General features: G+C 39.8%; 1 protein-coding gene across 9 annotated transcripts in view; it reads right to left on the bottom strand.

Annotated features, from left to right (window-relative positions):
* The window catches only part of MBNL2 (muscleblind like splicing regulator 2), a 105,954-nt gene that overhangs the window by 18,484 nt on the left and 62,846 nt on the right, over nucleotides 1–24,624 (bottom strand). For 3 of the 9 annotated variants that reach the window (XM_058800000.1, XM_058799998.1, XM_058799999.1), the window contains exons 3-8: nucleotides 15,390–15,554; nucleotides 12,195–12,395; nucleotides 10,776–11,039; nucleotides 5,127–5,180; nucleotides 4,282–4,435; nucleotides 1,054–1,089 (exon numbers count right to left, since the gene is read on the bottom strand). In XM_058800000.1, the coding sequence (XP_058655983.1) occupies nucleotides 1,054–1,089; nucleotides 4,282–4,435; nucleotides 5,127–5,180; nucleotides 10,776–11,039; nucleotides 12,195–12,395; nucleotides 15,390–15,554 (874 nt within the window). The remainder of the gene's footprint in view (nucleotides 1–1,053; nucleotides 1,090–4,281; nucleotides 4,436–5,126; nucleotides 5,181–10,775; nucleotides 11,040–12,194; nucleotides 12,396–15,389; nucleotides 15,555–24,624) is intronic. The other 6 variants (XM_058800003.1, XM_058800001.1, XM_058800005.1 and 3 more) reach the window with 3 other exon arrangements.

The raw sequence follows: 24,624 nt of genomic DNA, 5'->3' as shown, positions 1-24,624 counted from the left end.
TTTTCCCTCAGTACAGCTATAATGCACTTCAAAATAAAATCCTACTAAAAAAAACCCAGTGGTTTATACTGGGAAGAAAACTGTTAAATGTTCATCTTAATTTTTAAACACAATTAAAAATTAATTATTTTCATGTATCTTCATTTTGAAGTAAGCTAGATACTCGCCGTCTTTCTTTATAATCCAGTTTATGCGTTTTTTCCTACTAGCACTGCATAACTGTTCGACTTTATCAGAGTTAAATTACCATCTGCTTGAGGCAAAAATCAGGAGAGGGATGATAATGATTAGCCTGATACATATACTACTTTGTTTGATCTAAAAAAGCAAGATCGATTTTGTGAAAGACACTGCTTTTGCTCATTTTGAGAATGAATTTTAATCAGCATCTTCACAGGAGAATTATTAATTTGATGCTTTAAAGACATGATATTTTAACTGTTTATGTGAGTAGGCCCAAAACCCAGAAATAAAATCGCTGGATAGGGCAATAGAAGAAAGATTACTTTTCTGTCTCAGAGGCTGTGGCATTGGACTTCCACTTAGCATGCCCAAAATGTTAATTTCAGGTTGCAAATATATTTAAAGAAGGAGTTCGATTCAGATCACAAGTTTCAACTGAACCTCTGTGCATCAAAGTAGGCATTTCTGGGAAACGCTGATAAAACTTTCTAACACACAGCAAAGGAGAAATAGGCACACCACTATGAAACTTTAAAACACTGATGAAATTTGCTGGCTTTTTCCAGTATTTTATGATTTTATAGTACTAGACAATATAAAATATAAAGAGAAATAAAACTTTGAAAACTGAAAAGCAGACTGGAATTCATGGTATTATGCTTTTGCAGTGTAGTTGTTATAGCAGGTGATATCATGTCTAAACTGCGGCTTTCATCTACAAATTTAAACACTCTGCAAAGTCAACCAGAAGGACAAGCAAACCTTTAATTCTAGTCAGTGACTAAATCTCACCTAGAATTTTTGAAACAAGTTAATATACATCATATACGGTATAAAAAAAAGAGATCAATAAAGAAATTTGGAACCTACCAATACTGGTAGCGGGTGTCATGCACAAAACTGACCCTGCGTGTCATGCAATGATAGGTGAAAAAAGTGGATAAAGGGAAGAAACAGGTTAGCTGTTTAGAGTTAACATTCAAAGTGAGATTCAAGCATAACCACAGAGAAGTAAGTTAGTTAAATGAAACTGTAAGGTCATTCACAGTTTTGCTTAAACACAAAGAGGTTTATTGTGTTCTTACTAAACTCCTGCATATACTGTGTGGGTTTTGGCAAGTTTCTGTACATATTCAAGATACTTCATAAACTTTTTTAGTTATTGATGTTATCCTTTCACTTAGTGCTTTTGCAGCAACAGGTTTTTGTTTATAAAAACATCAGTGGTTCAAGACCACAGTATTTGGGACTTTTAGAGCTCATTGCACAATTCAGACAGCTCAATGTTGTGCAATCAACATTCACCAATTTTTTGACATGTGGCAGGAAAAGAAAGTGGAATATTCTACTGCCGGGGTTTTGCCAAATTTGTGTTTGATGTTACCCTACCCATTCTTAACACAAAGAAAACAGTACTTTGACAAGTCCCAAGCTAAACACCTCAAAGCGTGGAACATTCCAGCAGAAGGCTCCCGGTGCACCTCAGAGATGCTGTGGGATGACTGCTCACCTGCCATGCAGTTTACTTTTGGTGCCTAGTCCACCTTTAACCTTTCTGGAAAGGCCAAATGCAAGAAAGAGATCAGCCTATTTCCAGCACAGTGCATACAGCAAGCTGGTGACGGCAAGCAGGTAAGGAGACCAGTGCAAGGTAGTGCATATTTGACACAGAGTCGAATATGCTTCCTGTATTCCTGCTGAATTACTACTGCAGCCCCGTATGGACTCGTGTGACTATGAATGACCTTACCCAAGAACAGTCCCCAGAGAATACACAAAGTTCCTCCGCTAGAGGCTATAGAAACACTAACAAACAGCAATGGGAAGAGAGAAAAGATCTGCTGTTTTTAAGATCGTTCACCGAACAATAAGGAGAAGGTGACAAAGCAATCAAACTGATGTAAAACAAACAAAGTGCAGAACTTCGGAGGTAAGCCATGCTAAGTCAAGCCCCACACTTTTTATTAGGGGAGCCAGTGGTTAATAAAGCAGAGAAGTTATATAAAACAATTAAGTTTTATATATATTCCAGCAGCAAAACTTGTCTTTAAAATTTAACACACACGCGCACACACACACAAGGAACACATTTGAAAATTATACCAGTTTAGAAAATATCACATAATCATTTAAAATCCAACAGATGATGTCATGCATTGCTCCTTAGATGTGGGTTGCATGACAGTCCTTACGTCCACCAAATCCAACCTTCCCAGGAAATGTGGGAATATCAGATGTATCATCTTTAATGGAAAGCTCATGACATCCATTCTTATAGAGGGTGTTCTCTTTCCTGAACTCCTCCCATACCCCACTCCACTCTTTAATATCCTTCCTTGGAGCTGATGGTGTTTGAAAAGAGCAGGATTGTCATCACTTTAAGAAAGGTTTTCTACTCTGTGGCTTGGTCTCCATCTGGTATTTTATACACTGTTTCTTCTTTCTTTTCATGCACTTTGCTGGGACTTGACAACAACCTGGCTCTTACGGTTGGTTTCAAGATCTACCCTTCCTACCACCACAAACTGGTCAGCTAGAACTAGAATTACAACAGTTAGCTGGAAAGAGGGATGGACAATAAAAAGTACAAAAAATGAGCTACTTAAGGAAGCATGAACATTTCAAAAGTCTGTAAAATATCCATATGGTTTCTCACTGAAAATGGTTTAAACTACTGCATTTTCTATAGTTAATTTGAAGTCCTTGTCAATTGCAAATAAGAGCAATAAGCCAGGAAGGGGAGTGATTAGGAAGGAAAAATACGTATCATGCTACAAATTCTCATAGTTTCAATGTAAAATAAATTTGTGGACATTTCTGTATGTTCTTCAAGCACAGGGCAGTCTTCCATTCATGACCAAATAGGCGGTCTCACCATTTATTTATTTTTTTTCAAACACTCCCATAAATGTCAGTGTGTTTTCTGCCACACATATTCTGGTGCACCAATGTGCTAAAAATAAGGCTATGCTTTTACTTACTATTACAAATATGGGGGCAGGCTCCAAGGTTGTTACTGAGGCCTTATAGAAAAATTCCATGAAGTCAAAGCCATCTGTGTTTGTTTTTTATCTTTAAAAACATATGGGAACGCTGATAGATTGGGAAATCATCATGTGTTGCCTTTTAATTCCTTGTTTAACCGACATTATTTCTATAAACTAAAATAACATTGCTGAAAAGTCAAGCACATTTGCAAACACGTGGTTTTAAACTATTCTGAAGTTCACACTCGAGAACACCCTGACACTAAAATATGTAATTTGTTAATTATGAATGAAATCACAGAATTCCTTAGGAGGGAAATTCTCCTTTGGGAAGTTGGAGTGGGGCTGACTGACACAATTTAGAGGGTTGTGCTGTAACTGCTTACATGAGCACCCAGTACACCCCTTCTCTTGACCTGCTACCAGCCAGGGTGCAGGTCAAGCCATCGCTGAACGCTCTGATTTTCACAGAGCTCCAAGCACTGAAATGCAAATTACATTCACTCATCTTCAGATCATCTCTATCAAGAATTATAACCCCAGCTATGAGCCACAAGTGCTAGAAAAAGTTCTGGTGGTGCTCCAAAACCACGAAAATGCATCTGATGCCTGAAAACCCTTAAGTGCAGTTGTGGGGAGTGATGTTGTTTGCCAGTGCTTCCATGCAGGTATTGACTGGAAGTTTATGGCTGGTGTTCCCCTTCTCAGGGTGCTTGTGTGGGGCTGGGGAAATCCCCACGGCTGCGAGACAGCAGCTGAGGGAGCGGGAGGATGCTGTGGCATCTCTGAAGCACGATGCTTTTCCCAGCAGTTTTGTTAGTGGGAACAGATACGAGTCAAAATCCAGCCAATTTACAGTAGGCAAAAAGGGGCAAACTCCGGAGAACGATGAGCAAGGCTACGAATGAGCAAAAAAGCATCTTAACAGCATGTTGAAATTTCTGCTTGAATTCTTGTCCTTTGCAAGAGGAATTAAAATAATGTGCAATCATCTGTGCAGGCTTCACCTCAAGTGGGGAAGGGAGCATAACAAAACCTTCTGTTAAGTGCAAGTGCCTGACACAGAGGCTACCTAGGGATACTAAACTGCTTCAATGTGGATACAACATACCTGTCGGGATAAACGCTGCATGTTGCTGCAACTGAGCATTGGCAAGAGCCTGTTGATAGTGCAAGACACTGGGATTGAAAACGGCACTGGCACCATTGCTTTTTTCAAGTGCTTGTCTCTTTGGTAAAGGGTGAAGAACACCAGGAGGAAAGGCCTGCAAATAAGAAAGTTAGTTAAAATGGCTCAATTTTTAAAAACTTGTCCATAACATATACATAAATATAAAAACTTAGTAATTTTTAAAGCGGCTAAGGATGCCTCGCCATGCATATTAACTCAAAGCACAGCAATGTAAAATGAGTGAAATTTTGTTATTGGTAGCAAAAGCATGGTACTATTCACCTAGAACTGCAGCAGCACAACTACTGAAAAGAAACGTTTGCTTTAAAGCAACGAAAATGGCATTGCCTTTAAGTAGGTTTTCAAATAGTACAGGGAGAAAAAACCACTTGTGTTTCATTGCCAAGTATTTTCTTTTATTTTTAAATTTAAATATCATTTCCTATTATTATACAGATTAATGGATTACGTAATGCATTTTCAATTACAAAAGCAGTTTTATCTCAATTCGACTTTTCATGAGAGATTTAAAAAAGATGAAACTGTGTTAGGAACCAAACTAAATCGTTTGCGGTCTATTACGTATGAGAATGAGATGGATAAATAGAGCTTCCGGTAAATTAATGAGTATGTGAAATCATTTCCGGTTGATGTTTGAAAAGTAAAGCGATACAAATTTCATTAGTTGCTTCTCTGAAGGAAAAAAAACAAAAAAAAAATTATAATAAATCGAAATAAAATTAAAAAAAGCTACATGCAAAGCAAAAGGTGAAAGGTCAAAGTACCAGGTCTACAGTTGCTTCGAGAGGTCGCTTCATTGCTTTGGCAGTCGACTGAGTCTTTTAATAACAGGCAGCGAGCACATGATGGCAGTGGGCCAATGGGAGTCAAGCGAATTAACATACAGGTAAACAGCAAGCAGAGGTGCGTCATGGGAACGGCATTGCATTTGTGGATAGGTGAGAAGGAAAAAAATATTCTGAATGCAATATACAACATACAAAACACTAGGCATGCACAACAACAAAAATGTCTTCTAAAGAAATGAATATTACATTTTGAATTAGTACCAAAGCAAAAATGCATCTACTATACCTTAGTTAAAAAGCATATAAGAGAGTAAAATATAGATGTTTGAAATTCAGGAAAGTTGAGTAAAACAGCAGCTTGCAGACACTATTAAGCATCATATAAACACAGAGATGCAGAAAGTTTTAAGGATACACCTATTGGAATTCCTGATAAGTCAGTTCGGTCACATTTTGAAGTGGGAAAATTGATTTCGGAGGTTACATTTTCAAATACAAAACACTAGTGAAAGTTATAGTGCATTACAAATACTATTAATATCAAGGTGATGATTGTCTTTTAATTTAGAGAAGAGAAACATTCAATGGTCAAAATGAGAGTGGTTCTTATTCACCAATACAAAACACAGTGCAGAGGATGTCCAGTTACACTAACTTATCATTAATTCCTTTTCTTTGCTCCTACAGCTGGGTCATTTTTGTAGATTTTTTTAATCTTGTAACTTACCACATTACATTGAGAGGGAAAAAAGTCTTTCAGAATTGAAAACATACTTTCTAAATTTTGCTACAACCTTCAGTACTAGCTTTAGGAGCAGGGATTAAAATTAGGCTCCCAGTTCATAAGCTAACATTAACATATGAGTTATGATACTAGTCTAGCATTATTATCTTTTCAAAAGAAAGTATTTAGGCATAGTACATAGGCATATACATTTATGTATTCTTTCATAGTAAATTCAAAATTATGGCTGATATGACAGCATTCTGTAAAAAATTCCTCATATAAAAATTACTTTCAAGTTTTATAGTGTAAATACTTCCTACAAACCTTTAGAAAGGAAAGAGAAATTTACTTAGAAGTTGAAATTTTTACTTTTGATTCTTAAGCACAGGCTGATATTTAGCTCTTTTCAGAATATGCAGATTTCGTCTACCTTGAAATCAGTATGTGGAAATAGGGAACAAAAGTTGAGGTGGAGGAAGAGGACAAGGCACAAAATGCCTGCAAACACCTTGTGGTCATAAGTTTATCAGCTGCCAACAGGGTATTCTGCAGGGCAGTCCTCAAAATTTTACTTATTCCTTGTACCTGTCTATGTAGCATGAATCTTGTCCGTGCCCTCCACATCTCTTCTTTAGCACTTTTCTGGATTACATACCCTGATCTACAGGATCTGCTCATCTCTCTGGGCCCAGGACCCAGACACAACAAGAAACACCAAGAAACACTTAGTCTGAAGTGGGGATCTGCACAGACTTTGTCTAAGCAGGACACTGAGCAGGTACCACTGCAGAGGACATCACTGCACTGCCTGGGCACAGCCCTGTCAGAGCTGCTCTGCCTCCACCCCAGAGGGAAATCCACACGGAGGTGACGCAGTGCAACTGAATTCAGCACTATGCCATGATGAAGTGCACAAGTTCAAATCAACTTTACCAAGAGTAGAGTGTTTCAGTTAATTACCTTTCTTATCCAAATACAGATCTTATCTAATCTCACTTGTTAACTTATTATCTCTCTGTTTATTATTGCCTTTCTCCAATTTTTCTTAACATCACCTCCCTACTTTGAAGCTTTCTTCTGGCTTTCCCCTCATATTCCCCAGTGAGTTCAGTCTTAGTCTTCCCAACCCAAAGGCTTGATCTGTTCTAAACCTACTCATCAACTTTGCTTCCATGTAGTCTCCCATTCTTTTCAAGCTTTCAAACTGCCCATTTTGCTCTCTTACATTAATATTTTCTTTTATTTCATCCTGCTAGTAACACCTCCTTTGCCTCTTTTTGTTCCATCAGATTATCTTTTTCTTAACATTTGATCTACATAACTAACAACCAACTAATCAATACCGGATGGAGAGGAAGAGGGTACAAAAAGGAAATAAGGATAATATTGAAAATGATCAAACTTCCAAGGCATAGTATTTGCCTGCCTTACAGCACATTGGTATGCTATAATGTCTCCTGGAATACAAACAAGATCCACACAGCAGTGGCCTCCATGAATGTGCAAGGAGCTCCTGACTAAACTCAAATGAAAGAAGGAAAGCCCACAAGAGGTGGGAGCAGGGACAGATGGCTCAGGAGGAACAGGGACACAGCCTGAACACGCAGGGATATGATAGGAGAGTCAAAGATCACCTGGAGCTGAATCTGGCAAGGGATGTGAAAGACAACCAGAAGGGCTTCTGAGCAACAAAAAGAAGACTAGAGAAAATGTGTTTCCACTGCTCAGTGGGGCAGGCAACCTGGTGACAGGACATGGAGAAGGCTGAGGTTAGGAAAATCCTTTCCATCTCAGTCTTTACTGGCATGACTGGCTTTCAGGCCAGTGGGAGACCAGTGGGAAAGTCCGAAGTGAAAAAGATTTTCCCTTGGGGGAGGAGGATCAGGTTAGAGAACATTTAAACAAGCTGTATGTACACACAGCCATAGGAACTAACAGAATGCAACCTGGGTGCTGAGGGAGGTGGCCAATGTCACTGCAAGGTTACTCTCACGTATCTTTGAAAGGTTCCTGTGACTCAGGGAAATTCCCAAAGACTGCAAGAAAGTAAATGACATTCCTATCTTCAAAAAGGGCAGGAAGGGAGGTCTGAGGACTGGCAGGTTGGCCAGCCTCACCTCAGTCCCAGGGAAAGCAATTGAGCAAATCCTCCTGAAAACCATCTGCAAACACTTGAAAGCCAAGACAATGACGGGAAGTAGTCACCATAGATTTATGACAGGGAAATTGTGCTTAACCAGCCTGACATCCTTCTATGATGAGACTGGCAGGGTGGTGAAGGGAGAGCAAGGGATATTGTTTCTCTTGATTTCAGGAAGGATTTCAACACCATTTCATCCTCACAGACAGATTTATTTATCATGGGCTAAATGGGAAACAGGGAGGGGGACTGACAATTGTCTCACATGCCAGGCTCAAAAGGATGTGACCAGCAACACAGAGCCCAGCTGGAGGCCAGTCACCAGCGGTGTGAAACTTGGAGGAGTGGTTGATACACAAGATAGACTTGCTGCTGCTCAGAGGGCCTAGGAAATCTGGAGAAATGGGCACAGAGGAACTTCACAAAGTCCAACAAATATCATCCCCCCCCCCCCCATGATGTCCTGGGGAGGGACAGCATGAGGCACCAGTACATGCTGGGGGCCACAAAGGCTTGGCAGAAAAGACCCTCAAGATCCTGGTGGACACCAAGCCAGCAATGTGTCCTCATAAGCAAAGGCAGCTAATGGAATGCTGGGCTACATTGGGAAGAGTATCACCAACAGGTGGAGGGAGGTGATTCTTCCCCTCCACTCAGCCCTGGTGAGGCCACATATGGAGCCCTCTGTCCAGGTCTGGGCACCCCAGTACAAGAAAAATACAGGTGTACTAGGAAACACTCCCATAAAGGACTTGAAACATGATGAAGGGACTGTATTCAGCCTGGAGAAGATACAGGGGAATCTCATCAGCATATACAAATACCTGATTCCAGGGTAAAGACGGAGCCAGTGGTGCCCAGGGACAGGAGAAGAGGCAATGGAAACGAATTTAAATAAAAGAAATTCCATTTAAATGTAAGATTAAAAAAAAAAAAAACCCAAAATACAACACCATTTCTTTTTACTGGAAGTATGGAACGGGCTTTCAAGTTATGGAGTTTCTATCCTTAGAGACATTAGTAAACCAAACAGGCATATCCTGGGCAATCTCCTCTAGCTCCCCTGCTTAAGCAAGGGAAACAGGCTGGAATATTTTGTACATATTTCTCTGCAAAATGTTATCCTGAATTACAGATCCCTGTTGCTTTCTCCTGTGATATTAGACTGATAACATTTCAATTCTGTGTTTCATCTTGCTTTGAGGCTAATGCAACTCTAATTAAGCCTTATTTAAAACCCCAGGATATATATCTGCAACCATTACCAAAGCGCAAAAAAAATTAATCCACTCATCTCTCTCCTTTCTTATTTAGTATAGTGCCTAGAAATATTACATTCTCTAAATGAACAATAAATATTGCACAACAGAAGCTAATCAGAATAAAAACCCAATCTTCTCTGCTTTAATTTCCAGATGGTATTCAATTTCTGCAAGCACGGGAAACTTTAACTAAAAATCATCCAATTTGAAACAAAGGCTGTGATGCTATTAGAGAAAGAATATTGAAACTTAAGAAATATTCTTCTGTATGATGGTTTACTTTCTTGCATAACTTACCCTTTGTTGCTCAGAAAAGTCTGGTCTTTTCTAATGTGTTAAATACAATAGCTTGGGGTAGTTATGTACTGTACTGTATTGTGTTTCTTGTAGGCCTTTAAACCAGAGAATAACTGTATTGTCTATAACTATTGTATGCACTGCCCACAAGTCCACAAACCACATCTGCTTAATTATTCGTCCACTGACAGCAATGAGGACAATGACTCTTTGATTTGCTGCCAGCAGTTTTGTCTCTCAAGTCAGATCCTGGATGTTCAATTTATTTAACTTTATTAATACCACTGCAAACTCATCAACTTTCCTGGTAGCAACTGTAAGAGGAATCCAATCCTGGTGAAGGGGTGGGCTGTCTTGTCTGAAGAGTTTTAAGTAAGAGGTTCAAATATCTGAAAATAAATCAGATTTATGATCACTCACTCTCTTCTGTCTGTAGCCACAATGTTTCTTTCCTAATGCTTCCCATTACAGTTTACTACTTTAAAACCTCATGATTCAAGGACCTGGCCCATAATAGCAGGAGAGGCAAGAAGTCTCTAGGCATGAAATGTGTCTAACCAAAGTTTAAAAATATACAGGAAACACTTTTTAGTCATTGGGGATAGCTGTAGATCCACAGAGGGCAGTTCTTTCTCATCCTCAGGCAGACACTAATGGTACATCAGATGAGTGTCCTGGTTTTTCTACACTGCCAGCACAGTGAGACCAAGGTGGCTGGCTGGTTGTCTCGTTTCTAAGGCAGACTGTGCTGATCTCAATACAGGTTTCTGTTCTGCTACTGATCTCTGAAGCAAACACTCCCTCTTTGCTTTTCTTCCAAATTTCCACACGTATATCTGCCATCAAAGAGCTAAAACAGCATATGTGTCCCTGTTTTCCTGGGAACACTGAAGCTTATCAGTTTTGTTTCTGTTTGGAAATATGAGGGGCAAATTTACATATAATTAAGGCAGAGAACAGAAGTGGTATAGAGTGTCATTTGCTTCACTGTCTTGAATAGAAATACAGCATTAAAACAAGGGCATAAAGAAAAGAAAGTGCTTCCTCCCATCAAGCAATAGTAATAATTTTATAAATTCTTATCTTTCACCAAAAAAAAAAAAAAAAGAGGCAAAAGAGAAAAGAAAGTATAAGCAAACAGCATTAAATTGCAGCAAAATAGGCATCAAAAAAAGGCAGCCATACATGCCAGCACTTACCATCACAGTCGCAGCTGCCGCAGCTGCCTGGGCTGCCACTGCAGCCTGGTTGGCTTGGTGTTGCGCCGCTTTGATTTTGGCCTGCAAATGTGCAGGAGGGTGAAAATACTTGCATTTCTCCCTCATGCAACGACCTTTTATGTAATCCATACACACAGTTACGGTGTTGTCATTTGTGTCAATCATTGTGCTGTCTGCCGGATGCGCAAAGCGGCAATCAGTCTCTCCACGCGCACAGTTCCCGCGCTGGAACTCCCTGCACACCTACGCGCAAAACAACACACGTTGCAGGGCACAGCGCGCTGCAGCCTGCAAGGGCAGGGAGGCTCCCACGCCCCCAAAAGACAGCCTGCCCCCTTCCCCTGCTAGTTCAAGTTTTACAGCAACTTCAGTTTAATAAACCCTGCATCTTTCGGTGGGTGAGGGGAATGCGCCTATTTTATCCTTATGTTGTTGGGTCCTTAGGTAGCTCTCTGGTACTGTGGTTAAATAACAGAAGCATTCCCAAATGCCTTTCATTTTTTCCTGTTTAAAAAGCAGCTGGGAAGGATACTTACGTAACTGCTCCTGCAAAACTAGCTGGGAATCACAAAATATTTTGTCTCTTTCTGACTACACTTTGTATTCTTGCAGGTGGGCTGGTAGGGAAGGAGTTCCTCTTGCTGAAACCCAGGGAAAATACACATCAGATGCACTGCATTTTTTATGGAGCCTACAAACAAAACTGAGAGCCTACTTAAAAATAATTTTCAAAAATAGGCAGAATGAACACACTTATTTTCCTAAGAAGAAATATGCTCAAGACACTGGTGCTTAGGCTTTTGGGAAAGGATATTCATTTCTGCAAGAGCCATTTGGCCTCCTTGTGTACTCGGATCACAGATTCCACTGAGTCCAGCCACGCAGTGATCCAGCAACTGCTGGGAGGCTCTGCACATAGCTGAGGGATTGTCCCTTCAGACTGCCGCAGGGTTGGTAATATTCCACATCTCCATTGGGAGCTCAGGGCTGAAGTGCTACACCATTCCCCTAATACCAATCCATAAAGCTATAAAACTCCCTTATTATCAGTGCAGAAAAACCAGCACAATTATTACTGAAATAAAAAATGTGCTTGTTAGATAGTTCATCAAGGGATGTCTTTACGCGCATACCTCAGGTTTTTTGAGATGATGAACTTTGCAAAAAAATGAAAACTCATGTTGATGTCTGTGTATTAAATACAAGCAAAAACTATCTTAAAAATACCAGTGTTTAATTACCACTGGCTGCAAGTGCAGAAATCCTGCCTGGTTACAAGTTTTTTATCTGTAGCAACTAAATTTAAGCTTTGCTTCTAAAACAACAGTCATATCCTCCAAGATCTCTCGCACAGCCTAACACAGATTGTGCTTCTAGTCACAGTGGTGTCTACAGTACCTCCAGTTTATCAGTCCTGAGGAGTTTCTGGGTAGCAGTTGAACTGGGGACTGAAACCGGTGGACTTCCAGGAACAATGACAGGCGGCGTGGGCAGGATCTCAGTCGGGACTAAGCCAACTCCTGGTGTTACTGGCGTTAGGTAAGGAGCAAAGCTAATAGCCGTGTTCGTTCCTATTGTGGGACCCACTGGAAATGTGGGCTGGAAAAGGAAAACACACACCAAGGTGAAACAAAAACTCCTTAATCAATAGCTTACTAGTTGTTCTTTGCTTGCTGTTCTTTCTGGCACTGGTTCATTTTCTTGCTGAAAAAACTTTAAACAGCTGGCAAAATACACAGCACCCTCTCTTCTTTTAATCATGTAACACATTCCAGCAGTACATGAAGAACTACCTTTGTAACTCTATTATTAGAAAAGAGTCTGCAGATGCAAAGGAAGTCCTACTTTGAACCTGAATCAGTGTGGAGGTCCAGCTTACATTGCAGGCTTATTTACACACCTAAATATAGAAATAACATAGACTTTATTGCTTTTTCTCAATACCTGTTTTGCTTGGAAAAATAGGCTGTTTTTCAAAGTATTCAGATTTCATAGCTGAAGCATTATTAACTATATTAAAGCCATATTTCTAATAAGAGTATATATAATGAGCTCTTTGGCATGTAACTTTCAGTATGTTTGCACACTGTATTTTGCCACCTCCTGCAATTGTATGTTACTGTGTCTTATACACTGAAAAAACACAACTTCACAAACGTTTGTGTGCTCAGCTGTCACCAGTGGCAAGCAGAATAAATATTATAATCTCAGCTGGACACAATATTTAGAAAGGGATTATTCAAGCTTATATTAGTTCATCATACGAAAAACTTTGATTGGAGGGAATGATACGGGTCTAAAAAAATCTTGTTTTGTTTCTTCCTACAGTGAGCCAGTGAAGTCATGACCAGAAGAAAGAGCATTTGTGTGATGCTACGACAGCCGTGATGAGGCAGAATAGCGGGTTTGTTACCACCAGCTCCCCAGGGGATGGAGGCAGGACATCACCACGCTCAGCTCATGCTCAGACCTGCAGAGTGCTTTAGTTCTGCAGAGCTGAGTACCCCAGAGAGTGAAGCTATAATTATAAGTGAGGAAAAACTTTGTGGAAAAACAGGACACATCTCTGATCAGCTTTGTCAGAAATTAGGTTCACAAATAAGCCAGCAGCTAGAACCACAACAGCACAACACTAAGGCTTCAAAACACTTTAACAAAGGAGAAGTGTCTTTCTCGTTAAAGTGGCTTGCATGACATAAAATACGCAGAAAATACGCAAGAGAAAATGCAGCAGCTAGAAGGCAGTTGTTTTCTTTTTTGTTTGTATTTAGTTTTCTTGGGATTTTTTTTTGTCTTTGGAACCAATTGCTAAATTATAAATGGATATGACTTAGCAGCAATAAGATCCACTGAGTATACAGTTTAACCAGGATAACCAACTATACAGAAATGGCATCTAAATGCACTTAAGAGTTAAAAAATATATTATGCTGTGTTCTAATCAGTGATCAAATCTGCTTGGTATCAAGCAACTCAGTTCATATGTCAAATATGAGCTAAATTCTGAAGAGCATAATAATGAACATTTATATGAAACAATGGTTTGACTATGTTGAAAGCAATACATGTTATGTGAAATAAAAAATAAGAGCTTTGTGTCAGATATAATTTCATGAAAAAATCCACTTGTCAAATGACTTCTATAAAATTTTCTTTCACTTTTTATCCATTTGGTCAAGGCTGAGTCATCTTAATCTGGCAATTTGTGTGAGACAGATCTGGCATTTTTATCACAGCAATCAGTAGAGAAGACATTATGTAAATGAAATTGTAAAGTTCAAATGATGAAATGGATGAGAAGAAAAAAGTATAATTTTGCCACTTCAATTTTTCTCACAATATTAAGTGATAGAATCCATTACTTCATCAAAACTTTTTCTGGTGAAAACTCAAGCAGTAAATCCCCAAGAAATATCAAGACACATTAGGAGGCCAACATCACCAGATACAATTTGATGGACATGTACCAGAAATTCAGGGAGTCCTGACACTCAATGCCCAATCCCACCTGACAGTGGATGTTTTGAGTATAAAAAGGCATTACTGAAAAAGGCATCTGGGCTGAGCTTCCTGTGACCAGATGCAGATGTCTTCTTCTGCGATACCTACACTTCTGTGGTAGCCCATGGAAAGACAAAGGCACTTTGAAAACTTAATCATCTAATCCAAATGCTGATGTCTGGAACAAGCCAAGCAAATAGTAATTAGGAGTGCCAATGTCTTTTGATAAACTATAAATGGACGTTGGAAACTCACTGCAGAAGTTGATGCCAACATTCCAGATGCCTCAAGTTAGAGAAAAAATCCCACTCTAGTGGGATGCCTTACACTAGGAATTTAGATTGAAAAATCATTAGCAGCCAGGTGTGAAAAGTTTAATTCAGATTACTTGCCAAACCATGCTTTAGAAGTCTGCTACACTGAGAAGCCCAACTGCAAGGACTGCCCAGAGCAACTGATCTCTTTAGTGCATACCCAAAGATGCTGCTCATGCGTGCCAGACTCTAGTTCTATATCACCTCCTGGATATGAAGTGTCTCAGGCACCTTGAGACCTTGAGAATGAATCACCTTGAGACAAAACACTGAGTTTGTGAAGTGCATGCACCACCAATTCTCTGGCTTATCCTCAGACACTTCAGACTTCAACAGAGTAAGAAAATGCTAATCAGTAACCTTTGTTCCTGGTACTGGGATTAAATAATATTTAAATTCAGACCCATAGACTCCTGAGAAACTCTGTGTTCCTACTCAAATTACTTACTAGCAAATTATTGTTATTATACAAATTTTCACCTCCAGAAGGATTAATAGGTAAAAATCTTGCAAACATGACATGAAATGCATTAAGGGGCAAAAAAAAGAGGAAAAAAATGCAAATCATTATGGAATGAAAGAAAAATAAAACAAGTCTACAGCAACACTCCATTGCATCTTGAAATGCAAATATAAATGAGCATACCTCCAGCATCTTGACTATTCCTTAAATAAACAGACAGGGACTATTTTTATTGATACAATTTAGAGAACTTTTGCAGGTCAACAGGGTCTTCAACTTTACTTACCATCAAGACCACCAGAGAAATATACTTACCACTGGCTGTAGTGGTGTCCCTGGAAACATGAACTGCATTTGCTGGGCGAGCATTGCTGCTGCAGTTTTTTGCTGGATTAAGTTGTTCCTGCCATTGATTTCCAGTTGAGTTTTTAAATGTGTTGGTGGATGAAGGTACTTGCAGTTCTCCCTTGTACAACGACCCTGGAAAAAGAAGTCACAGTAATTAGTCGGCCGCTTTTGATGATAGTTCAATGCCTTTGAGCAAAATATTACATCATAAACTAAGCAAGAACTAATGAAACACAGGGTGTTTCCTGGACACTATGCAGAGGGCTGAAAGGAGCTGATGGCCTTGAGCTCTGCCTCAGCCCACCACCTCTGATTCATCATTAAGGCTATTAGCCATTGGAAAAAAAAAAAGGGAGAAAGGCTGTGAATCAGCATTTTCATTGTTAAGTATAGATCACTGCCATACAATTAATGATCTCAAAACGGCCCAGACTGCCTGAACTGCCTCTCATGACATCCTGGCTAGAGTATCTGGTGTTACTGTAACATAAAAGGTTTTTGTTAAATGACATCACGTGATGAATAACAAATTGAAACCTTCTTTAAGAGAAATGCAGCCTTATTAAAAATAATTGTGTGATCATGACAGGGAGGATCTAAAATTGCCACTCACTGCTTGTGTTCTCTCATACATTCACCCTTATTCCAGTTCACTGCCTTCTAGCCTCCTGTTTTTATTACATCAGCACAACTTTGAACTATTTCCATTCAAGTATAAAAGAAGTAAAGGTGGTAGTTTTATAGCCTAAATTTAGAAGCAGTGCATGGTCCTAAATCTGAAGGTACACAGCAAAAGGACAGCTCCAATCAACATGAAAGGAGGAGTTTTTAGACAGTTACAAGAAAATAAGAGACTAAAAATATAGGTGGGCTGTCATCTTGAGGTGGCTTGGGTTAGAGGAGATGGACGTACAAGCTGACCACAAACACAGGTAGAGCAGCATAGGATGCACTGATATATTTTCCCCCAGAAAGGCAAATTGTAGGGTGCACCAGGAGGTTGTGCAGCTGCAGGGCAGGACCTGCTGAGATCAGAGGCTCCTTGATGACACGGCTCACAAACAACCACAGAGTTTTAAGAGCTGTGACTAGAGGGCCTAAAGCATTAGTCAAAGTGCATTGGATACACTCAACCTGTATAAGTTGTTTCCAAATAGAGATGTTTTTAAGAAGCGTTTTTTAAACTTCCCATTCACAGGTATTAGGGCTTTACTATTTGCAGACAAGCAGGAGTATCCTTCCATAGTCAAGAAAGCATCCAGATCCCTATGCAGGAATATCACACGGTACAGACATACACTGACTCTGTGTATGCACACACACACACTGCTGCAAAACTTTCAATGGGCTTCAAATGTCCCCAAACCAGTGTTACTGTTATACTTTTGACTTACACACCAAAACAGAGTGGATTCTGCCTCTAATTTGCTACAAGGACGTCATGACTAACTGTTAAGGGGTGAGTTAAACATGGTCAGGAAGCTCCTCCTGTGTCGAGGCTGATGGGAATGCAAACAGCCCTTTCCACACTATGAAACTATTGAGAACAGCCCTTTCCTGAGCTGCCCCTGGCTGCTGCTGGGAGTATGATAAATAGCAGAAGCCAGAAAATGCAAGAAAGTTAAAAATTTAAGAACAAGCAAGGGTCTCAACACTCAGGAACAATGGTCTCAGTGCTGTTTTAATCTCCTAGTACAGTTGCAACCACTTTCAGGACATTAGGCCTTCCTTCTGTTGAGAGAATCACTAATGCTGCCTGATTTAATGAATTACACAAAAGGAACATTACTCTGTCAGCTGGCATGAGCAGAACCAGTAATAGCTGTGATTTGATGGACAAGAAAGAAAGCTGGCTCCTTCATTTGGGGGGAATGTGGCTTTTACCATCATAATGCTAAACTGGAGCAGATCCAGCACAGACAATGAGCATATGGTTTTTTGTTGGCTGATGAGGCCAACTGATTTAGACATTTTTAACTGATATCTATTTTACCTTAGCCTATTTTGTATATCAATGGCTCCTAGAGAAAATCTAAAATTTAAAAAACCAAAATCATATCAAACTACTGAATCTGATGGAAATATCAACCTGTGGAATAAAAACTTTTCCTTAAACAAGGACTAAGAGCACTCCCATGTACAGTAGCTTCTGAAGCACCTTAAACCTGAAGAGTGCCTTCAGCCAGACCTCCAGTCTTACCTCTGAAAGCACACAGCTACTGTATACCATCACTTCTAGCTCTGCAAAGCAACCCACAGTGCACAAAAGATTGGTTATTTCTGAAAACTTTCAAAATAATCCAACCATACAGAAATGTACTGTCCTCTCTGAAGTTATTCATGTCTGTGCATCGTTTACCAGTTCTTTGAGCTCCTGGTTAGCAATGAACGTACGTACTATAAAAGAGCTGTGTGGTCCCACCACGCTGCTATAGAAAGCCCTCTGAACAGATCAAGCCTTGTTGAAATTAAATGACCCAAAATAAACTGCAGTGGAATGAGCACTGAAAATAGTGAGTAAATTAATCCACCCTCACTACCAAAATTAAATAAATTCTGAGACTGGCTTTTTTACTCTTTGAACCTACAATGGCAGTAGGAAAACATCTAGAGGAATTTCTCATTCCTTTTTTCCCATATGCTCCATTTCCCAGCTACTAATCACTGCACAAACAAAAATTCAAACCTGTAATATCATTTCAGTCAAATGAAATTATATTGACCCTGAAATTTTTTGTTTATTAAAAAGTCAAATACGAAGTTCAACTCACATGACAGCACATATCAACCAAAAACCAGAACAGGCAACTATATACAACATGCAGGGGTATTCAATGTATTGGCTGGGTCACCACCTATGAGTCCACTTTGTAAAAAACTAATATGCTAGAAGGCCACATCATCACAAATGCAGAGACAAAAAGAGGTACTTTAACTTTCAGGTGCATCAATATAAAGCTTCTGTAGCAAGGCTTGCTTCATCTTAAAACCACAGCAGTTTAGGAGCTCTTCCACAGACATTCAGTCCCTCTGGCACAGGACGGCACAAACTCAGGCAGGGAAAAATAATTGCTTCTTACAACTTTTAACCTGTTCCCAGATATGAGTCAGAGTCCTGAAACCGAGGGCACAGACAGGTTGGTTTGAAACTGGGTCCCTAGAAACTCCTGTCACCCATGAAGTGAAGGTTATCAACAAGAACATCATAAGTGGTTGTGCACTTCCCATGGGAATTCATGCAAAAAAATCACTGTCAATGAGCTGTCTCCTTATCTGCAATGGCTAGAAACAATGAACAGACATCAGATCACATTCCCAGCAGTCTGTTACTCCCCTCATCCTGGAAGGATGGTACCTAACTCTGACCTTTTATTTCTTTGCCTTTGTCCTCTACAGCTGTCCAGCCTACTGCCCAGCACCGCGTTTCAGGCGGGTAATGGAAAGTTTGAACAGAAAACTACTTTTCTACCGCTAATTATCTGGACTAGAACATGCTGTGGCTTGCATCAGGCTGTCCCACAGGTTTCATTCTAGCAAAGCAGTGAGAGAGGGAAAGGGTGCATCGAGGAGCTGGGAACTCAAAGGATTTCAGTGTCCAACACCAGAGCACAGGAAAGAGAGATTCCACTTCTACAGGGGCAATGGTCTGGGGAGCTGCTGCCTGACCAGCTTAATTTCATAAACATCCCTTAAGAAGCCATGTCACACCATTGGCTTTTTTTTTTTTTTTAAATCAATAGATTTTCCCATTAAGAACAACAGGTAGTTTGTCTAAGATCAATGCCACAAGACAGCCCACAGACTAGCGTATATGAAAAAGCTAGATATGTGCTTAGAATTTTACATTTAAAATAAGCAAAATTAGGTGAATGTAAAAGTAACACCCCATAACTTTGCATGTTAACACATGCAAAGGATCCACATAGGGATCCATTTCCTGTCTTTTAATATTTCATAAATTCACAACTTCTCTCAGTATTTTACAGTTGCTCTGATAGTAACAATAATAAGTAATTCAGGTTTGAGAATTGTTTATGTGTAATAATGAGTTAGTTTTACTTATTAAAATTATCTTTCATAAAAGTAAGATGCTTAAACAGAAAAAAAAGGCAAAACAATGTTTCTTCTATCTCTTAAGGCAAGAATCAATTAAAGCTTCTAGAACTATTTTGCTCAGGTACAGAATTTCAGGCAATTAATTTATTGATGCTATTAGTGAGAAATAACAGAGCATGACTCCCCCTACTCACAGCACACTGTTAAAAACCAGGTTTTCCAATGAGAAGCAGAAAGTAGGAGGCCTGCTGCCTCGCAGGCGTCTGTCCCTTGTTCCAAACGTCGCTCCTCAGGGTGCTTCCAGCTCCCCCTACTCAACTCTCTTCCTACTGTACCCCAGCTCCCTCCTTCCTTCTCCCCCTTCTCCTCCCACCTCCCCTAATTATGCCCAGGAAACCACTCACAGGATAATTACAACAGGCTGGAGCCGTGTGTGTCCCGAGGAGCGGCCAAGGTGCGCACGCTGCCGGCACACCGCGCTCGGGAGAGGCCTAGCGCCCGCTCCTGCCTTTTCCTTAATTGGGTAAAACTTTGCATCTGCTTCTACCCAGACACTGATTTTTGCATAACCAGTAAGAACTTTGAGATATGTCTTTGAGATGTCTGCTTCTAGCAGCTTTGCTTGAAATTGGCTACGTTGTTCAGAGGTTATTAAGGTGAGAGGATGACGCTGGCAAAAATACAGACAGTGCATTTATGCAAAACCTGTTTCCTTAAGAAAACAAGCTCAACCTAAAATGCAGATGAAATTGTATGAACTCTCAAGATTGAATTGCAGTCTAATGAGAAAAGAAGAAAAGTATATGACTTCCAAGACATAAATGGTTTTAGAAGGCATCTGAGCAACTCGTTCTACAAGGGAAAAGAAGATTTTCTGGTTTCCGGATAGACACTATGCGACCTAAACATTTGCTGGAGTCAGAAAAGACATACACAAATTTTTAAAAAGTAATAATCACCTAATGCCACAACTATTTCTCCCACTCAAAAAAAAACTTCTGCAATTTTCTGCACGCCTTGCACATGCCTGTAAAGATCAGAACACGTTTTAAAACAGTAATGCCTTTGCAGCTGTGGGCATGCTGGTTAGCTAAACATTGCCTACTGGAAGCATTTCATACTGTCAAAATCCCAGCAGAATGAGAGCTAGCACAGGCCACTGTCCAGGGTGGTGGCAGCACATGGCAAGAATAGCCACAAAGACAGCAGTGTCAGCAGCTGGGGTGGTACCTAAGGCACAAACACTTCTTTGGAAGAGTTTCTGTCAACAGCAAAAACTGTTTTTTCTCCTTTGGGATTCCTCCTCAGCAGCCTCTCAGCAAATTCTGTTTGGGAACATGTTTGGCCTCACCCAATCAATTAAAAAATTTCAGAATTACATAAACCAGGAACTTTTCAATAGTGATAATCCTGTGCTCCCTGAGGCTAAAAATAGACCCAGTCAATAGGAGGGCAGGTATTTTGAGATACTTAAGCTTCTGCTCCTATGCATAGACAGCCACATTAACTCTACTAGACCAAAACTTCCAGTTCAGAAGTTATTTTTCAAATGCAGAAATATCAAAAAGGAAAAATAAACCCAAAACAATACAGAGAACACTGTGTTCATACACAGAGAGGGATGATTCCTCTTGTTCTACAGGATTTGAATGCATCCATTTCCCTACATATTTTAGTACATGAGAGTTCAACCACCAATGGCACTTTCAACAGTCATCGAAAACCCTCAGACTCCAGTTTGGACTGAATTAAAAAGCATTTCCATCTAACATCACGATCCATGAATTCAGTTTTCCTATGCAGGTCAATCTGCTTCCTAACTTCACTCGGGAAGTAAAAAACCAGACACCACAGCTCCACTAAAGTATTCCCTTTGCACTTGCTGTGAATATGCACCACCTCACACAATCTGTAGGACTATACATGCTCATAGAGCTATGCATATGTCCAAGGACTTAGGGGATTTAGTTAAGCCTTAAGAATGACTAGTCAGAGATTTTAAAAAATGTAATGCAGCATTTTATTTCTTCCTTAAGGCATAAAAAAAAATTAATTTTGCATAATTTCACATCTAGAGTACATTGCCTTGCAAACATGTATGCTTATGAAAACACTTTTTTTTAGCCTAAGCAGAATTTTACATAATTTCATAGAAAAAAATGGAGATCAGAATAATATATCTTGAAAATGGGGCACACTTGAACTATTTGTGAAATTGAAAAATAATTCAAAAGGACCAAACTGTACTACTAATAGAAATATTAAGCTTTTGATGGTGAGTTCAAATACCTCAGACTTTACAGTTTGCCATACATCTTACAAACACAAAAACCTAAAGCAAAAAGTATATTTCAAAACCACACAAGCATCTCTTACATTACACTTGAAATGGTTCGGCTCTTGGATCTGTTTTCCTAGGGAAAAAAAACTAGACAAAAGCTACCCACAAAAACAACTGAAAACCAACTTTGAAACATTGCTGAGAACTTAGTTCTGTATTTATAAAGCCACCTTGCAAGTCCACCCACCAAAGTTAGTGAGTGTGCATACATATTTATACGCACCTACACACTTCCGTTCCAAGAAAAAGTAGAAGGCAAATTCACTTTCCTACCTTAAGGTAGAAAAGAAAGAAGGAAAAAAAATTCTCAGGTGACTTCAGTTTGATTCAGTTTCCAACTAGCTAAGAAAATCCATTAGCTACTCTTTTAATGACTTCAGTCTTTTGTAAGCTGGTAAAATAAAAATGATCATTTTATTCATAAAAGTAGAGAACAAGAACCGCCTGTAACTGACAGAAAAAATAGAAAAATATTGAACAAAAATGGAAGCCTTACAAAAAGATGGAATGTCTAAATGATGTAAGAGTCTTACCACTAAAGACTTAATAGGAGGTATTTATTTAAATAGAAAAAGACAAAATGTTCTACTGAAGAGCACATTTGCAATGCACAAAGAGCTCTGAGTCTCTCAAGATGCTCTTTCAAACAAATGTTGAACATAGCTATAGAGAATGGTTTAATAATTTCCCTTGCAATATCAAGGGAAGCATACTCAATATTAAATTGCTCAGAAGACAAAGAAGTCAAGCAGATATAGCAGACTCAAAAAAAAAACCACGTACAAAATTCTAAGTTGTTTGACAACATCCTCAAGATTATTCTAACAAATAAGAAGAACACTCAGACAAAGAGACAACAGTTTAATATCAATTTATTTTATTTCTGTGTTTATTGCCTTGAAAATAATTTGAGAATAATAGGGCAATAGAGATTATTTCTTTACAAATTATCTAGCTCATTTTGTTTTTCTTTTCCCATTCCTCCCCCTTTACTGGCACTCAAAATCAACCAGTAATTTTTATCTTAGCATCGTTTGGCTACCAGCATCTATCAGCAGTACATCACAAGCAACTGTGGACAATCCTTGAAATAAATCTTCGCTCTAATTCACATAGACAACTTCCAGGGAACGAGAGGCAGCAAACAGGTAAAAGGGAAAAACCCAACAGAATGAACATAACGACAGTGGAGGGAAGCATAACCTTATTTAGATAAAATTCCTCAGATGTCAGATTTCTATTACATGGGTGGTGAGTCTTCACACGGTGTGAAGCTCCCTTGTGCAGGTCTCCAACACAGCTCCCCTGTGGGAGGACTAGATGCAGCCTGCCATGGGACTCAATTTGGGTTTCAAAAGCAGAGCAGTGATTTAAGCCCTCCAACTCTGCCCAGCCAGAGAAGTCAACATATGCACTGATTCCTGCATTATATAAGAAAATGCATTATAGAAAATATGTCTAAAACCTTTATAGAGTCTCAGAATAGAGCATTACACATAGTAAACTGATAGCTGGGCAGCTCTCACACATCTGCTCATCTCAAGGATTGAGTGTTTTTGTGGAAGACAGAGGAGAGATGTGTAAATTGCGGGCTGGACCACACAGTAAGTCAAGGTGACACAGAATTTTGCTGGTAAACAACATACTACACCATTAAATTTAACTTGACTGAACAGTTAAAGAAGATAAGAGCTTGATAAGAGGCAATTTTTCTTCAAATTTTCTCAGTATTTCAAGAGTACCTCAGTATCTCAAAAGTAGCAATTTCAGAATTAATAACACAAAGAGAGGTAAGTTGCTTGGCTGCAGGGCAGATGGCAAGAGAAAAAGTAACAGTGGTGTAGCAGAGAAGCAAAACACTGAACAAGAAGATGGGTACGGCACAGCACCACTTCCTGACATATCCCTTTCCCCACCTCCTCTCCAGTTTCCACAAAAACCTTCAAGTAGACATGTGCTGACTTTAATGCAAGCTTGCTCATATGAACAGGACTGAGATTAAAGTCCCTTGCTTTGGAAACACCACTTTGCAGTGATAAGGTAGGCAAGGGTAACTGCAGAACTGACAGTCAAGCCCTGAGACACCATATTTCTCTCTCAGTGGCCTGTAAAGGAAAGGTGTTGTGGGTCAGCACACAGACACTCCAATGTCCACAGCATATACCCTCCACCATATCCAGGTTAGAAAAGAAATAGTGAGTAATGGGGAGAGGTATTTGCTGATGGGATGCCTATTAAGCCCATAGGATGAACACCCCAGCCAGGACCAGGCAATGGGCTTGTATGCTGGCAATGGTTCCCTCAGCAATACACCAGGAATCTTAATGTACCTCAGGAAAAGCCATAAAACCCATGTGGCATCAAGAATGAGCAGAAGATATGCCTTGGCATTGAGGAGCCTGGTTGACTGGATCAGAAAGAAAATGGGAGTAGAGTGCTATAAAAGTGATTCCATTGGCTTCCTACAGCAATTCACCTGGCCAAGGAAGTCTTGGGAAGGTGCTTCATTTGCAAGTTGCAGCGAGTGAAATGTGACTTGCAAAAGGCCCATTACTTGGAATAGTGTCACCAAATGGAAAAGGTCATCAGTATGGTGTACCAAGTCCCCATACTAAGGGATCCACTGGTGTGCTACAGAGAAGGGCAGACTTCATGAACACCAGAAGCAAGTGACTGCCTTGGACACCAGCATGCCACCGCCCCCCGCTCTCAAGCAGGATTCCCAGCAGCATGGAACTGCCACCAGGTGAGCTGGTATGTCATTGGTGAGCCCTTGTGCTGCTCCTTGGGAATATGCTTTCACTC

Source organism: Ammospiza caudacuta, chromosome 2 (genome assembly GCF_027887145.1).
Source record: "Ammospiza caudacuta isolate bAmmCau1 chromosome 2, bAmmCau1.pri, whole genome shotgun sequence".
Taxonomy (NCBI): Eukaryota; Metazoa; Chordata; class Aves; order Passeriformes; family Passerellidae; genus Ammospiza; species Ammospiza caudacuta.
Note: the sequence above shows the minus strand (reverse complement) of the source record. Positions and strands in the feature narration are given on the sequence as shown.